General features: G+C 52.4%; 1 protein-coding gene across 1 annotated transcript; it reads left to right on the forward strand.

Moving 5' to 3' along the window:
* The first annotated feature begins 216 nt into the window (after positions 1-216).
* UBFD1 (ubiquitin family domain containing 1) lies at positions 217-16,551 on the forward strand. The gene is made up of 7 exons (XM_049789202.1): positions 217-331; positions 477-827; positions 2,229-2,437; positions 5,323-5,388; positions 5,477-5,582; positions 10,675-10,757; positions 13,101-16,551. The coding sequence occupies exons 1-7, from the start codon at positions 307-309 to the stop codon at positions 13,209-13,211; spliced, it is 951 nt and encodes a 316-aa protein (XP_049645159.1). The 5' UTR covers positions 217-306; the 3' UTR covers positions 13,212-16,551.
* Positions 16,552-17,804: the final 1,253 nt, after the last annotated feature.

Below are 17,804 nucleotides of genomic sequence, written 5' to 3' on the forward strand. Positions count from 1 at the left end.
CGCCCCCTTTCCATTCCCTTCGACTCCGCTCCTCCCCGCCCTCCTTGCTCTGCTGCTTCCGGGCGCGACCTCTAGGTGGCGGAACGGCAGGAGCAAGCCACTTCCTGGCCCCGCCCCTCTCGGCGCTGAGCGTGGCAGGGGCGGGGCCTGGGAAGCGGAGGGGGCGGGTCTCCATAGAAACCGCCACCTGTTTCCGGCCGGGTCGGAGCGCAGCTCCATTAGGGGCTGCGGCGGGGGCCAATCTCAGCCGCTCGCTTTTCCCGGCGGCCCCTGCGACGAGCGCGGTGGGTGTTGTACACAATCATCATGGCGGCGGCCGGAGCCCCGGATGGTGAGTGTGTGCGGTGGCGCGGGGGGGTGGCGGGGCGACGCCGCTCGGCGATCCCCGGGGGCGAGCAGGAGCGGCGGGCCCGGGAGCGGCGGCGTGGCGTGGCGTGGGCTGGCTTCCAGGCCCACCCCGCTGACCCCCTTTGCAGGCCTGGAGGAAGCTGGCATGGACACGGAGGCCGAGACGGTGGCCGGCGAGGCCCCCGCGCGGGCCCGCAACTGCGTGGAGGCCGGAGGCACGGCGGCAGGGCCGGGGCCGGGGCCGGCGGCGGCGGAGGAGGACTCTTGCCCGGCCGCGCGAGGCAGCCCGCAGCCCGCGCCCCCGGCCCAGCCCCCCGGGGACCCCGCCGCGGCCCAGGCCTCCGCGGTCAGCAACGGCGAAGACGTGGGCCAGGAGCTGGTGGACCTCAAGATCGTCTGGAACAAGACCAAGCACGACTTGAAGTTCCCTCTGGACAGCACCGGCTCCGAGCTCAAGCAGAAGATCCACTCGATCACAGGTGAGGATTCCCAATTCGCCCCATCTCCCCGAAGCCTAGAGAAGTTAAATGCTTGCTAGAGCAAATAGCAAGCCCCTCTTTGCAAATGGGGAACCTGAGCTCGGAGATTGGATGCATCTGGAGATTGGAGCCGGCCTGAGATTGATTGATTGTGGGACTGCTCTGCCTCTTGATCTTGAACCCACCTAGGCTTTCTTTTTTTGTTTTTTTATTTATTTATTTTTTATTATTTTGGATTTTGGGTCACACCCAGCATTGCTCAGGGGTTTACTCCTGAGTTTATGCTCAGAAATTGCTCCTGGCAGGCTCGGGGACCATATGGGATGCCTGGATTTGAACCTCCGGCCTTCTGCATGCAAGGCAAACGCCCTATCTCCATGCTATCTCTTCGGCCCCTGTGTTTTTTTTTGGGGCGGGGGACGGGGTCACACCGGTACTGCTCAGGGATTACTACTGGCTCTGCACTCAAGGAGTTAATTGTGGAGGTGCTGTGGGGAACATGGGCTGCCGGTGATCGAACCTGGATTGGCCAGGTATAAGGCAAACACCCTATTCACTGTTCTGTCTCTGTCTCTCTGTCTCTGTCTCTCTGTCTGTCTCTGTCTCTCTCTCTCTCAAACACCCTATTCACTGTTTTCTCTCTCTCCCCCCCCCCCCTTCTCTCTCCTCTCTCCTCTCTTCTCTCCTCTTTCCTCTCTCTCTTTTCCCCGGGCCTGGCTCTTAACTAGTGTTGCCGAATATCTCTTAATAAACCCAAGGTACTACTAGTTCAGTTTATAAGTCCTGGGCCCTTTTCCCTAGAGATTTCAACTCAGTGGGTCTGGAATGCGGCCAGGAATTTGTTGTTGGCAATTTCTCTTCTAGAAACGTTTCTGGGGAGATTAGTTCGATATGCATCCTAACCCCTCCTCCACCCTTGTCACAGTGCTGAGACTTAATCTTATCTCTTTCGGAAGGAACACTTTGTCATCTGCAATGATTTTCTCTTTTGAAGTACAGTCAGTGAAGCCTGTAAGCACCATAAAAAAAAAAAAAAAAACAACAGGAACTTTGGCCTTGTTGGTTTCTGTATACCTGAGACCTGTGGATGGTGTGCCGTTGTTTGTGTGTTCTGTGATTAAGGACACAACATTAGATGTGATTCTTAGTGGGCCCTGACTGTGTGACCTTGCTGCCCTAGGTGCTCTGCCTGTGTGCTGTCTATTAGTCCTTAAAGCCTTCCCACTGAAGGAACTGCTGTCGCCTCTGTCCCAGACTTTGTTGGTGCAGAGACAGTTCCCACATTGGGTAGTAGAGCCCTTCCCATCCTAAAGGACTCAGGTTGGGTTTAGATAAATGTGTTTTGTTTTTGTTTTTGTTTTTTACTCCCCTCCCTTGTCTGCCCTCTTCCCCCTTTCCAAGGTCTTCCGCCGGCCATGCAGAAAGTTATGTACAAGGGCCTTGTCCCTGAGGATAAGACATTGAGAGAAATGAAAGTGACCAGTGGGGCCAAGATCATGGTGGTTGGCTCCACGATAAATGATGTTTTAGCCGTGAACACGCCCAAAGATGCTGCTCAGCAGGATGCCAAGGCCGAAGAGAGCAAGAAGGAACCACTCTGCAGGCAGAAAGTGAGTCCCCTCGGACACCTCTGTCCTGGCCGCTCACGCCTGGGCTGTGTGTGTTGTTCTCCCTCAAAGAAGCTCCTGTTCAGACAGGACCCACGATGGGAATTTACAGCAGCCTTGGGTGCAGCTGACTCCTGAGAGGAAGTGATATGCAGCTCAGTGTCCGGTGAGGCTGCAGACCAGGTATTGGAAGGAAGCAGGTGTGGGTTTTGGTGAGTGCTGGAGAGAAAAAAATGCCACTGCTAATAAGTTTCCCCTATTTTGTTCAGTTGTTTTCATTTCTCTTTAGGCTTGTGACTTGCCCCAAATAAGATAGGCCTAGAAATACAGGATTTCAGAGGTTCTGATAAAATGTCCCATTGCAAACACCCACATGAAACTGACAAGATAATCAGCCTGGTGTGGTGGTTTGGTTTTGGATTTTATTTTTCCCCTTCAAGCCAGGAAATGGAGGCTTTTGTACCTGTTCTATGGCTTATATTAGAGGAAGAGATCTAGCCTTGACTCACGCTCCATGTAGCCAGTCTGACTCTTTTTTTAAGCAAGGCTGCTCTGCTTCAGAGAAGCTGGCTGGAAGAACCATCAATTAGGAGCTGATCGGCCAGAGAGGCCCCTTTACTGTTGCATGTTAGGCAAGTAGCTATTTCCCAGCATGTTAGGATATGATCTCAAACCCCAGCACCTCACGGTCGCCCAAGTATTGTCTCAAACAACACTCTTCCCACCGGCCCTAAGCCAAGAGTATCCACTGAGCAGTGCTAGGTGTGACCGAGAGACAGACAGCCCCCAAATGACATATGCAAGTCTGTATAAACCCATCACCTTTATAAATCTGAAACCGTCGTACCAGCTCAAAGTCCAAAACAAGCCTCCAAAGGATTTCAGATGTGGTTATTAGTAAGCCAGTACTACATTTGTGCTCTTGTCTGCCTCCTGAATATGGGGTCACCTTGCCATACAACTAATTGAGCACAGTTCCATTCCCTCCCTTCCCCAGTCTGTCTTCCTCTGCCACATGTGAATTTATCCAGTGCAGGCATGCTAGGAAGTAATAATCCCACTGGTCGCACCCTTGGCTGCTAAGATGCCCCTTAAATACAGGTTCTGACTTAGTAATGGGAGCTCGACAGGTTTGGAGCTGTTTTCCTCAGTGCAGGGAAAAGCCTTCAAAGGGGCACTGTAAATTATGAGTCAGATGAAATTTCTGATCCTACTGTTTCATTTCCTCGATGCCGGGTACGTGGCAGTATTTGGCCTAATTGGTGGGGGGAGGGGAATAGAGGTAGGTGGCTTTCTAGCTCTTTCTCAGCTGGTGAATCACAGCCCAATATGCAGGGTTGCCCCTCACTCCCTCTTTGACAGGGGTGTTGGTGATATTACAGGGTTTCCTGCCACCTAGTGAGGGGTTGAGCAGGCTTGTGTCATCTGTTGCTTAAATTCTGTGACATTTTCCTCTACCCACTCAACTATCCTGAAGAAGTAATTGTTTTTTTGTTTTGGGGCCACACCTGGCTGTTCTCAGGACTTACTCCTGGTTCTGTGCTTATGGATCACTTCTGGCAGTGCTCAGGGGATCAGATTGGGGGAGGGGGGAAATCAGGAGTGGGCAAGGCAAGCACCCTATTAGCTGTGCTATTTCTTGGGCCTGCCCCATTCTTCTCTACCTACCAATGACTTTTTATACAGCTGCAGATAGGAAAGGAACAGGACTTGAGCATTGGCTACATCAGGAGCTGTTGCGGGGAAATCAGTTCAGCCCTGAGTGAGCTGCCTTCACCCCTGGGATGCTGTTGGGGCTTGTGTGCTTCAGAGTCTGCATTTATCAGTGTCCCATCCCTCCTCCCCCCCCCCCCCCAGTTGTATTGGGCCAGGACTTACATTCAAGGCCTAGTGCTCACATGAGCTCCTGACATACTACTGCTTTGCTACCTTTCTGGTCTCAGCCAGCACTTTTCTTAAAGCTTGGTCTTCTGCTGGGATTTGGGCAGAGAGGAGTGTGGGGAGCAGGCTGGGAATAGGGACACTTGTGCCACCTTTGATTTGTTTGTTGAAGAGATGCTCATTCTTGGGGCCAGAGAATGAGTACAGGGGTGAAGGCTCCTTCCCTGGAGCAGCTCCAGGGTCAGCCAGGAGGTCTCCAAGCAGCGTGATGGTGGTTTTATTTATTAGTTTTTGTTTTAGCTTTTTGGGCCAAACCTAGTGGTACCCTGGTTCCTCCTGGCTCTGTGTTCAGGAATCACTCCCAGCAGGCTCAAGGGACTCTTCTGGGATGCCAGGAATGAACCCGGCTTGGTCGCGTGCAAGGCAAGTGTCCTCCCTGCTCTGCTATCAGGTGATGGTGGTTTTGGGAGCTTACATTAAACCACAGGCCAGTATGAGGAGACGTCCCTGGATCCCCAAATGTCACTTGGGAGCTCCCAAAGAGCAAGCAGCACCCCTCAGCAGTGAGACTGAGTGTCGGCATCATCTGGGTTTCTCTGAGTGAAGGGATAAGTATCTGTTTGTCCTTTGTACCTGTCTGAAAGAGCTCTTTGCCATTTCCAATTGCTGTGAATCCTGGAGCTGGGGTTAGCGTGGGGAGGCTGTGGGCTGTGTCTGGGTCAGCGTGGGGGGTGTTCCCTGAACTGCAGATGGAGTTGTTGCATGAGCTTATGTGGTTCAGTCTCACCAGCAACCAGTGCTGGGTAGGCTCAGTAACTCTGTCCCTCCTCTCAAAGTCTTTGGACTGCTGCGCCTCCCGAGGTGGATGGAGTCCCTGTCTGTAGGGTGGAAGAGCTTGGGGCCAAGCCCTCGGCTCAGGCTGCTTTGTGCTCTTGCGAGAGGTAGCGGATGCCTGTAGCAGGGCCCCCCAATGGCACCTGACGTCTCTCCTCTACCTCGTGTTTCAGCAACACAGGAAAGTGTTGGATAAAGGGAAGCCTGAAGATGTGATGCCCTCGGTGAAGGGCGCCCAGGTGAGCAGGCGTGTACTGTGTGGCTCCCTTCTCCTTGGGCTGCCCAGTGTGTGGGCACCCCGTCCTCACCCGGCCCTCTTGCCTCCAGGAGCGCCTGCCTACTGTCCCCCTGTCCGGCATGTACAACAAGTCGGGAGGCAAAGTGCGACTCACCTTCAAGCTGGAGCAGGACCAGTTGTGGATTGGCACAAAAGGTACATTCAGCTGCACATACTGCTCGGACACGTGGCTTCGCATCAGAATCTCTTGCCTCATTTTTCTCCAGGCTGGTCTTGTTCAGTCCAGCCCTTCTGGGCTTTCTCTGGGTGCAACTGAAGCCCAAGGCACCCCTCTTCAATTCTCCCAGTGTGGGAGCCAGGCCTGCGGGTCATTTACAGCCAAACGTAAGGGTGGGAGGGTATTTCCTGGCCCTTTTGGCTCTGCCCATCCTGTGGCTGTTGTTCCTCACTAACAGGGTTTTTTCTGCTCCATTGGGGTTCCAGGTCTGGCTTCAGTCATTTGTTTCACTGCCTGGCTCTGCGGGACAGAGTGCTAGGGCCTGGGCATGTGTTCCTGGAACTAGAATGCCACCGCCTAGGATTGTCTCCACTGCCCTTCCTCTCCATGTCCCCACACCCCATGGTTTGGTTGGCTCCCAGGTTGCAGAGTGATCTATATGTGTGTGACCCTGGTTCCCCCTCTCCTCTCCCTCTGTTCAGCCAAAGGTGCCTGTGTATCTAAATGCGGGGTCATGCCCTCCTGGTCACTGTATTCTTGACTTGTGTCTACTGCTCCTGGGACTCTTGCTTGGAGAGAGCAGGCGCCTTACATGTGTGAGATGCTGGGTTCATCCTAACATTTCACAAAATAATGATCCTTAGCCAAGTTCTGAGCCAGAGAGAACCCAGTACACTGAGTGCAGGTGTTCAAGGCTCAATCCCTGGTATTCCATGGTCCCCTGAGAACCCCCAAGCCCAGAGCTTGGTGTACGCCCCTCCCCCCAGCACTGGAATGTGCCCTTCCCCCATTAAAAGGCAGGACAGATAACGAGGAAGACTGGCATTTTTTTTTTCCCATAAGGGAGGCTTTGGTTTCATTTCTGGCATCTCAGCCTGCATGTTCCCAAGCCCAGCACCATCAGGTTAGGTGCCTGCTCTTAGGATCCAGAGTTCCAAATGTGTGGTTCTAGTTTAGAGTCAGGGTCTTCCCGGGGACTGCTCACAGGGCCTGGGACCACTCCCAGTGTTACTCCACTCCAGGCTGATGCAGTTAGTCCTGGGAGCCTGAGCCATCATGTGGTGCACCTCAGGACTTATGGGATCACATGGCGTGGTGCTCAGGCCCATGGGTTGGGTATAGGGATTGGATTGGGGTTGTTTGCTCCCTTACTTCTTCCCCCTTTGTTTCAGTTGTAAGTTGTATCCTGCCCTGCTTGCCCTTTTGTTTGTTTTGGGGCCACACTTGGTGATGCTTAGGGATTATCCTTGGCTCTGCACTCAGAAATTACTCCTAGTGGACTCTGGGGACCACATGGGATACCAGTTTGACCCAGGTCAATCATGTCTAAGACAAGTGCCCTACCACTGTGCTATTGCTCTGGATCCCTGCTTGCTTTTTTGAACCTGAGGCACTTAGCACCTCACTTAGTATCTACTCCTCCCTTAACACCCCCCCCCCCCCATCCTATATCTAGACCCCTTCTCCAGTCTTGTTCCTAAGGAACTAAAGGAAGTCTCCAGCCCAGGAATCCTTGCTTGCTCCCCACCCCCTCCACTTGAACCACCGCTTCTGTGCCTACAACACCCCCTACTGGTTCCCAGCGCTCTCAACACTGACGTGTCTGTCCTGTTAGGTTTTGAGGGGAGCTGAAAGTGCCCAATGCCCCAATCTGGCCAGCACTGTCGGTATTCCGAGCTAGAGACATGGAGAGCCTGTCAGCCGGGATGCCCTGTATCTAGGAACAGCCCCAGGAGCACGACTGCTTCTGATGTAGCTGGAGGGATTGTTTTCAGGTCTGTGATTGAGATGGGGGTGGTGATGGGAACAAAACTCTAGCATTTGACCCTGTCTAGGCCTGTAAAAAATGAGTGAGCAGCAGAACAGGTTGCATTTCCTAACATTTCAGGGGCTACTTGTTCTGCGGGACACTGTGGTCACAACCCAGAACTTATCAGAACTTTCCAGGATTGCTCATCTCAGCCTGGCCCCACTCCAGCCCTCCCAGTGTTCAGCCCCTGGCTGCCGGCTCCTTGCTTGTGGTAGGGGCCAGAGTGATAGCACAACGGTAGGGCCTTTGCCTTGTATATGACCAACCCGGGGTGAACTTGGGTTCGATTTCCGGCATCTCCTATGGTCCCCCAAGCCTGACAGGAGTGATTTCTTTTTTTTTTTTTTTTTAATTTTTAATTTTTTTATTCTTAGGTCACACCCATCAGCGCTCAGGGGATGGATACTCCTGGCTCTATGCTCAGAAATCGCTCCTGGCAGGCTCGGGGGACCATATGGGATGTCAGGATTTGAACCACTGTCCTTCTGCATGCAAAGCAAACGCCTTACCTCCATGCTATCTCTCCAGCCCCTTTGGGCCACACTCAGCAGCCCTTGGGTTACTCCTGGCTCTGCACTCAGAAATTGCTCCTGGCAAACTCGAGGGACCTTTTGGATGCAGGGAATTGAACCCAGGTTCGTCCTGGGTTGGCCACATGAAAGGCAAATGCCTTACTGTTGTCTGTGCTATCTCTCCAGCCCTCAGGAGTGATTTCTGAGCGCAGAGTCAGGAGTATCCCTTGAGCACTTCTGAGTATGGCGCAATAGAAACAAAAATAAAAAGCCTTGGGCCGTAGTGGTAGTACAGCAGTAGGGCGTTTACCTTGCAAGTGGCTAACCCAGGATGGACTTCAGTTTCCCAACATCCCATATGGTCCCCCAAGCCAGGAGCTGTTTCTGCACTCATAGCGAGGAGTAACTCCTGAGCGTCACTGAGTGTGGCCCTCAAACCAAAAACAAAAGCTTTGTGGTAGTTGCTGGTTGGCAGTCATGCAGGGGTCCTGCACCCCTCTCCCTGCTGCTTTCACTTGAGAGTCACTCAGATTTAGAGGTACAGCTGGTGGGAAAGGGTCTGGCAGTGGGGCAGATCTGGAAGTTCTGTTGGCTCCTCAAGAGACTCATCCTGAGCATGGGCCTTTGTTTCAGCTCTGGTGCCTCAGTGATGGGGTGTGGAGTAGAGCCTTCTTCCTGCTTCATTCAGAGGAGGGGCCATGGCAGAGATTTGCGGTCTTGCCCATACTGGCTCTTTAGGTATCCTAGCATCCTGATCCTGTAGTGTCCCAAACATGCTGAGCACAGGACAGTTGCTGTGACCACTGGTTTCCTCAAAAGCGTCTGTGAAACACATTGGTCCCTTCTGATGAGTGTCAGACTCTGACATCTGGAAGGGTCTCCTAGTGGCCCAAGCTTTGTGTTTGGGGACTTCCATCAGCAGCACTGCCAGCTGTAACAAGTGAGAATGGGAAGAGGATGGGGAGCTTCCAAGGAGGGGTCTGGACTTCATGGCTGTGTCAGTCAGGCATCACTGGCCTACTTTAGAGAGGCCAGAAGGGGCCGGAGCGATAGCACAGCAGTACAGCATTTGCCTTGCATTCGGCTGAACCCAGGACAGACCTGGGTTCTGTCCCTGTCCTATCCCCGGCGTCCCATTTGGTCCCCCAAGCCAGGAGTGATTTCTGAGTGCATAGCCAGGAGTAACCCCTGAGTGACACTGGGTGTGGCCCAAAAACAAAAAAGAGAGAGAGGCCTGAAATCCTACCTGTCTGTGTCATCTCTAGCCATTTCAGGATGGTGGTTCTCTTTAAAACATAGCTCAGGCCGAGCAAGGACCCAGGGAACTGAGTGAGCCCAGGCGTGGCACGTGGGAAACCTGGGTTCCATCTCCCGCACCACAGCACCACCAGGGGTGACATTGAATACTGCTCAAAAAGAATAAATAGATGGACCAAGTCCAGCCGGGGCCACTGGAAGGAAGACCCTGCCTGAACCCCCCCCCCCCCCACACACACACACACCGCCATTCTTCCTTCAATCACACCATATCCCTTTCCAGAAGACCTGGGTCCACATATGGGAAGGAAAATATCTTAAAGCTCTAGGTAGGCCAGAGCCCAGGTCTCCTACAGCTTAGCTTGTTCTGTCAGCTGAGCTTCTCCTTCCAGACTTTTCTCTGCCAAGAGGGTATATGAGCACCATCCCTTGTGACCCCATGGGCCCTGAGGTGCACTGCATGATGGCACAGGCTCCCAGGACTGACTGTATTAGCCTGGTTGGAAGCAGCACTGGGAGTGGTCCCTAGGCTCTGCCTGGGAAGATCCCTACCCTAAACTGGAACCCCACATTCTATGTGATAGCTGTTTCCTTAGACTTACCCACCCCTTAGCCAGTAACTGAATGTCTGTTGCTTCTAGGGGATCCTCTGCTGTGTACCCACACCCCTGCTCCCTACCCTGCCTTCTGTGCCTTCTCTGGTGTCCCTGCTCTTGCCTTCTCTTTCCAGTGACCCCAGGGATCCACAGCATCTGGTGTGTCAGAAGAGCTGTTCCATTTGGAGAACGTGGTGTGGTGGTTTGGGGGGGAAATAGGGGGTGCATAGTGAGCCCAGCGGGTTAGTACTCGTCTCAAAATCCTGGCCAGGCCGGGAGTGATAATATATCAGGGAGAATACTTTACTTGCACACGGCTGACTTGGGTTCAGTTCCTGACATCCCATATGTTCCCCCGAGCACCACCAGGCATGATTTCTGCATATAGAGCTAGGAATAATCTCGGAGCATTGTAGGATGTGGCCCCAAAAACAAAAACTAAAAAATCCTGACCTGTGGCGCGCGCACCACACACACACACTCTCTCTCTCTCTCTCTCTCTCTCTCTCTCTCTCTCTCTCTCTCTCTCTCTCTCTCTCTCTCTCTCTCTCTCTCTTTCTTTCTCTCTCTTTCTCTTTCTTTCTCTCTCTCCTCTCTCTCCTCCCCTCCCCTCTCTCTCTCTTCCCCTCCCTTCCTCCCTCCCTCCCTCCCTCCCCAGCCATGGGGGAACTTTCTTGCCTTGTTCTCCTTGGCTCTGCACTGTACCTGTCCCAGAGGTGTTGGCCCATGTGTGTGCAAAGGGATCTTAGCAGTCATCTAGACTTGAGACCACTGCCAGGAATGATACACCTGTGTTCTCATGGCTGGGCTCCCCCTTTTTCTGTGCTGTCAGTCCCCCCACCTCGGGAGGTGCCCTGAGCAGGAGTATGACTGACCGCTGTGCTCCCCTGTGCAGAACGGACTGAAAAGCTGCCCATGGGCTCCATCAAGAACGTGGTGAGCGAGCCCATCGAGGGACACGAGGACTACCACATGATGGTGAGTGACCCGCTGTGATGGCTCGGGCAGCAGGAGAACACTCCTGAAGACATGCTGTTTCCCTTCTCCCGGCTGGGGCTGCCACCACCTCTTGCTTCCCTCTTCCTTGTATAACCTCACGCTCCCTCAGTTCAGGAAAATAAATGGAACGCGGAGGACTGGCTCATGGGTTTTCATTGTAGGTTTTATCTTGCGGATCCATCCAAGCCTCCCCTCGCAAAACCCTTCCCTACTAGCCTGAGATCACTTGCAGGCCCCTCTGAGGTGAGGACCCAGGAGGAGAAGTGTCGTGGTTTAGGCAGTGTCTGTTCTAAAAAGCTGCCGCTGTCTAGGACAGTCGCAGGCCCTCTGCATGTCACATGTGAGAAGAAAGCTAAGAATTGGGGGGGGGGGGGTACCCAACTAGAACATCCTAGATAGATAAACCTGTTCTGTGAGAAGAAAGCTAAGAATTGGAGGGGGTACCCAAGTAGAACAGCCTAGATAAACCTGTTCTGTTCCTTTACACACTCTAAGTATAGTCACGTTTTTTTTTTTTGGTTTTTGGTTTTTGGTTTTTGGGCCACACCCGGCGGAGCTCAGGGGTTACTCCTGGCTATCTGCTCAGAAATAGCTCCTGGCAGGCAGGGGGGACCATATGGGACACTGGGATTCGAATCAACCACCTTAGGTCCTTGGTTGGCTGCTTGCAAGGCAAACGCCTCTGTGCTATCTCTCCGGCCCCGAGTATAGTCACTTTTAAGGTGAAGCGGGGCCCCTGGCCCCCAAAGGTGTTCCTGAAGGGCTTTTCCTACCTAACTCTGAAGATGCAGCTTGTTTGAGTGGGCCCGGAGCTAGTGGGTGATGTGCCCCATGTTAGTGGTGCCCTTGGGGAGTCTTCTATCCCATACACAGGTGTCCAGAGCTCCTAAGAAAAGGCCTGGCTGGAAGCCCCCAGGGTTGCTCCCAGGATTCTATGCACCCCATCCTACCTCCCTTGTATGCAAGGGTTTTTTGCAGGTGGGGTCAGAGCCCCTGCAGGAGACTGCCTTAGCTCCCAGTGGATGTTGGATCTTTACTGCTTTTTTAGCCGGCAGTGCTTGCCTCTTTATCTTTCCAGTGTGACCTGTGAGGGTCTTGGCACCCCCTGCAGGCAGCCAGGGGATTCTATCTCAGGCACTGGAGTGGGGTCCCTTGGGCTTTTGAGAAATGGGGATAGCGGACTGAATTACTTAGTTGAAATGCTTTTTTCTCTCTGAGTCCTTTCTGGCAATGGGTTCCAAGAACCCCCTTTCTCTTTCTTCAGCCCTGGGTAAGGATTGCCAGCACCTCGGTGCTCAGAAAGCGCCTTCTTCCACGTCCCTTAGGGCAGACCCTGTGCCTTCATTCCCAGTACTGTGCCAGCCCCCATGGGAGCCAGTAGGCGTACTTTCTCGTTTTTAGAGAAAAATCTGTAAGGCAGAGCATACTAGTTTTTATCCCGTTCCCCTGAAAAGGGAAGCTTACAACTTATTTTTACCTCTTTAAATCGCTTTTAAATAAAATACAGTTGATTCACAGTGAAAGTTCCCTTTCTCCTCCCCTGGCATTGTTTTGGAGTGACACCGTGATCCCCATCTCTCCTGGCTTTCCTCCTTTATCTCCATGAGCAAGATATCGTATTGTTTTGTATTGTTTCAGTTTTCATAAGTGGTATCACGGTATGTATCGTTCTGCAACTTGCTTTTTGTTTTGTTTTTTTACCTTTTCATCTGGTACTACCATATGATTTGTCTGAGTTAACTAAATCCAGTGAATACTTTTTAAAAAGTCCTCCGACACTTTTGACATAGCTGCACCACTTTTCATTAGGTGTCCCTGTTCCTGACCTTGCTGCCTGGCCCCTCTCCTCCCCATATCTCCATGCATGCATAAGCTATGCTTAGGGCAGTGGTTCGCCAAATGACCCCTCTGTGGGGCACCTGATCACAACCTCTAGGCCAGGCCTTCACAGCCTTTCTGTTCCTGTGGACTAGTGCTTGACTATTCTGTGGCAGTAAGTGGCCAGAACTTTGGTGACCTGTTGTGGCCTTCCTGAGGATGGGCACAGCTCTGTAGCCCGCAATTGGAGGCCATGGCTGTGCAGGGCCCTGGCATCATCCTGAGCTACCCCTGCCCCATTTTTCCCGGAGTTTGGGAACCACTGCTTTAGGGCTGGCAATGCCCCACTCCCACCTGGCCATCTGTCCATCTCTGCTCCTGACAGAAGAATGCGCCCGTTCTGTTGCACCGTCTGCTCCTTTCCGCCTTCCTGTGTGTGTGCTGTGCTGCCCGCTTGTCTCCCAACCTCTCAAGTACCGCTTGGTTTTCCTTTTTCCCTTCCAGGCATTTCAGTTGGGCCCCACGGAAGCCTCTTACTACTGGGTGTACTGGGTTCCAACTCAATATGTGGATGCAATCAAAGACACTGTGCTGGGGAAGTGGCAGTATTTTTGAAAGCACTTTCACCTCTGGCCCAGGAGACTGACCCAAAGTGAAGGACATTGCTGGGAGAGGCCTGCAGCATCCCTGGATTTCAGAGTTCTGGAACTTGATTCAAAAACAAAAAAATCTATATCCAATCTAAGGTGATGTGGTGACCGAAGCCAGAGGTGATGTACTTTCACCATTAGCTTAATTTTAACTTAAATTCACCGGTTCCCTTTCTTGCAGTCAGCTTCATACCATTTTTTCCAAGTCCAAGCAGTGGAAATCAATAAATTCTGAATTCCAAATGTGTTGTGTGGAATACTCTTAAATCTGTTTGAGAGTAGATCTGCCAATTCTGTTTAGAAAAGAGAAAATCAAAAGCTTTCTGGTTTCCTTTATAAAAACAAAAATAATGTTTTTGTTTTTTATTCTTTAAAAGAAATTTCAACTGAAATATTTACATAAACCTTTGGTTGCAAACATGTGGACTGCATTGTAATAGGGGGTGTTGTTTTTATATATTTTTTTCATATAAAGTTGTATGTAAAATGGGGGGGGCTTAACAGGCCATATTTTTCTTATTCATTGATTCCAGTTTATTCTCTCCTCTCTCCCTTTCTCACTTCCTAGATTGGCGTTTTTGTTTTCAAACCCAAAGATGTCGGTTCCTCTTTTTTGTACCTCATCACCGCTTCCTCTCCTGGCCGTGCTGCTGCTGGGGATGTTCTGAAAAGGAGGGTTCTCCCTGCATATTCTCTGGTGGGGTATGGGCTTTGTCCCTGGGTGCATTCATTGCTCGCAGTGACACTTGTCTAAACATCCTGCCCTCCTGTTCCTGTTCCTTGTTCTCCATCTCTGGGCCCTGTACTGGCTGGCTGGCTGATCTGTCGGCCATCTTCACAGATTTGGCAGGGCTGTGTCTGGGTAGGGCTGCTCCCAAGCTAGGCAGAAAGATAGTTGAATTGGCACAGTCATCAAGCCCCCACACCCCCAATCCCAGCCCAGCTTCCTTGGCAATGTTCCAGAAAGCTCTTAAGCAGTCCAGTGATTGTTTCAGTTCATCATTTCCATTTTTTTCCGGTCCTTCTGCTCCTGTGTTACGTTCAAGTGCCCTTCATCCCAGATTCAGAGATGCTGCCTTTCTCATGTAGAAGACATCTGAGCTGGTGGGTTGGCTGATGGCTGAGGCCTCAGAGGTTGGGCTATGGCTTTGGTGAGGGGCTCGCCCACTCCCATTTCTCGCCCTTCCATTCTCTGTTCCTGTGAACTTCTGTTATCTCCTCTTGGTTTGGCTTACCCTCAGACAGAGAGGAATCCCACCTCTTGGTGAGGGGTCTCCTTTATGCTGTTTGCTGTTGTCCCGCTGCTGTCTTTGTGATCCTCCTCCCCTTGGGTGTAGGCGCGCACCTTAAAGGTGGTGACTGGGGAGCCTCAGACCTACCCCTCTCCCTCACCCCACTTTGGCTTCTTGGCCGTTACTCCCCATACTGTGAAGCGTATTCGCATGTGTTCACCCAAGTTGACTCTTCCTCTTAAGCCGGTTCATGATGGTCTCTTCCCTGCATCCCTGCTCGGCTGTAGTTTGGGAGTCTCACCCATAGAGCCACAGTCTTGCTTTTCATGGTGTAATCTCACGTCCAGTCAAGCATCTGGGCAGGGAAAATACTCTCACAGTTCCAGAGGCTTTGGGACCTTGCAGGGGCTGCATTAAGTAGCAGTAAAGATAGCTTTCTGGGGTCCCCTGGCCAGCAGTTCTCAGAGGAGAGTGTGCCCCGCTTTTGCTCCTTGTTGGAGCCTCCCTCTGTGAGTAACCTTGCCCCAGGATTACTATCCCCCTGCCCCAGAGATGTCTCCTTGTCTGCCCCTTCCAGTGAGCACTGGCCCAGCTTTCCCCGCTCATTCTGGCTAGTGTCGCTGCCAAGCAGGGCCCATGCTGGGCTGAGCCTTTTAATTTGAAGTCAAATGGTGCTTTTTTTCCCTTACTTACAGATACAATATATAAATAATCACGTCAATGACGCCTTTTTGTACAGTGCTGTCAAGTATTGTTTCCCCGGAGCTCACTCCCTGCTAGAACAGTGGAGGCTCTGACTTCTGACCCCAGTGCATGGACACTTTGCTGGAAGCCCTCAGAGAGTAGAGTAGGATGCCATTCAGTGCCCCAGGGACTGGATTCCCTCCCTTTTGACTAGATCCACATTCAGGTCGCGCAGTATTGTCTCTGGCCCCTCGATCCTCTGAGATATCTCTGTCTCTTTCGTGGTCCATAATGGACAACTGTCTCTTAACAAGTGGCAGCCCCCTTCTGCCCTCATGTGCGGCTCTTACTCAGCTCCTCAGGATTCTCTCTCTGCACAGCCCTTCAGGGTATGAGACCCCTGGGGAACTTGGGGGTTGTGGCCTGCCCCACAGAGTGGGGACACAGGATGCATTGGCAGCAGAGGGGGCTCCCATGTGCCGGCCTCCTCTTGAGCGCCCTGAGGGTTGTGTTCTCTTCTGGAAGCTGTGCCAGGTGGGTCCCCTAGTAGGTCTTGCCTCCAGACATCAGGCCTTCTTACCTTTTGGGGGTAGCCTGACAACAGAAGTGTGAGGTGACTCCATGGAGCCCGGACCCCAACCTTTCTCCAGGCCGTCTATGCCAGTTGGGCCTCTTACGGGCTTGGGTTTTCAGTCAGGCCTTTTGCTTTGTTGCAGAAGCTCCTTTGAAGCGAAGCTGCATGCTCTTAGAAGGTACTTTGTCATCAGGTGACATAGTCGGGCCCAGTGAGACCCTCTGAAGGCTCCTTAGTTGCTGCTTTTTCCACCCCACGGCCAAAGAGACCAGCATAGCCATGTGGTCATCACCAGCAGGGCAGGCTATTCTCCCTCTTACTTGAACCACGTGCCTGGAGGAGCTGTCCTGGGCTCTGGCCCAGGCCCCCACTTTCTTGGGGGCCAAGATGGGCAAAGGGGTGGGCATGCTGGTAGATCAGGGCCAGGCTAGGCAGGCCCTCCACTCTTCCTGCCGGCCCAGGGGGACAGCAGTGCAGTGTGGATGGGGCTAGGGAGCAGGGCCAGGCCAGACATCAGCTAAACTGGCCTGCCAAGCTGGGCCACTCTGCATTCTAAGAAACCTCTCTCTCTCTCTCTCTCTCTTAAAGAGTTCTGCTGAATTCTTTGACAGTCTCCCAAAGTACCGTGTTTTGTTGTGGTGGCCGCTCTGTTCTGGTCTTTATTTTCCAATCAATGCCTGTGTGGGAGGAGATGGATGTACTTAGTCTATTAGATTTGCGCTGCTGGATTTATTTTTTTTTAAAGTGTACCCTTGACTAGCTGTCTTATTGTTTATCCTGTAAAATTAGTCTTTCAATTAAAGTTTCATAATGAATCTTGTCTCTCCTTCCAGTTCTTCATGCGCCATATCCATCCCTGGGTTGGGAACAAGATTTGGTACAGGACCTGCAGGCAGTTGGAGGTCTGCAAGCCTCAGTCTGGACATCACTGACATCCCAGTGGTTCTTATGGGAAACAGCTGATTAAGGGGTGGGAGTGGAAGTTTCTCCTTTGGCCAGTGCCCAGCGCCAATGTCTCCCCTGGCCACCTGGTGGGACCTGACTCAAGACACGTTTCCAAGCCCTCAAGGTGGACCCTCAGCTCTGCTGCCAAGTGTCCTGGGAGTACGGGAGAAGCTCCAGTTCCTAAAGGCCACGGGCAATCCCGGCCATAGTGAACTATTCTCATTGGTCAGAATCAGCTTCTGGAGTCTTGTTTTGAGCCACACCTGGCTCAGGGGTCACTCATGGCGATGCTCAGGGGTTCACTCCTGGCCCTGCACTCAGCCATAACTCCTGGTGGGGAGGTGGTGCTAGAGGTAAGGTGTCTGCCTTGCCAACGCTAGCCAAGGAAGGACTGCGGTTCAATCCCCCGGCATCCCATATGGTCCCCCCAAGCCAGGAGCAATTTCTGAGCGCTTAGCCAGGAGTAACCTCTGAGCATCAAATAGTTGTGGCCCCCCCCCCCCCAAAAAAACATAACTCCTGGTGGGATGTCGGGGGTTGAACCCAGGTCGCCCATGTGCAAATGGCAAGTGCCCTACCCATTGTGCTATGGGTCACGTTCCAGCTTCTGGATACTTTACCAATGCTGAATGTCATGTCATTTAGTAGGCAATGGAGAGGAAGGGGCCAGGGAAGATGGTTAGGGGTATCAGACCCTGAGGTGGATCATTAGCACTGCGCCTCTTCACCCCAGCACCACCACAGTGCCTGAGCCTTGAGTGTAGCCAATGGCTCTGCACCTTCATATGGAAACACTGGAGAGATAGTTGTCTCCATGGAGGCTGAGGTCTTATGCTCAGGAAATTGTCTAATGGTTTCTCACCTGTAGGTAACTAATTACCCTTTCTGCAGAAGGAATCCCACAAACCAGTCCTTTAGGACAAGAACTCGGGTGGGTGGGCTGGAGCGATAGCACACCAGCTGGGCGTTTGTCTTGCATGCGGCCAACACGGGATGGATATAGGTTCCATCCCCAGCATTCTATATGGTCCCCAGAGTCTGCCAGGGGCACAGAGCCAGGAGTAACTTCTGAGTGCCTCCTGGTGTGGCACGAAAAACAAAAGACAAGAATTTGGGGCTAGAG

Source organism: Suncus etruscus, chromosome 15 (assembly GCF_024139225.1).
Source record: "Suncus etruscus isolate mSunEtr1 chromosome 15, mSunEtr1.pri.cur, whole genome shotgun sequence".
NCBI lineage: Eukaryota > Metazoa > Chordata > Mammalia > Eulipotyphla > Soricidae > Suncus > Suncus etruscus.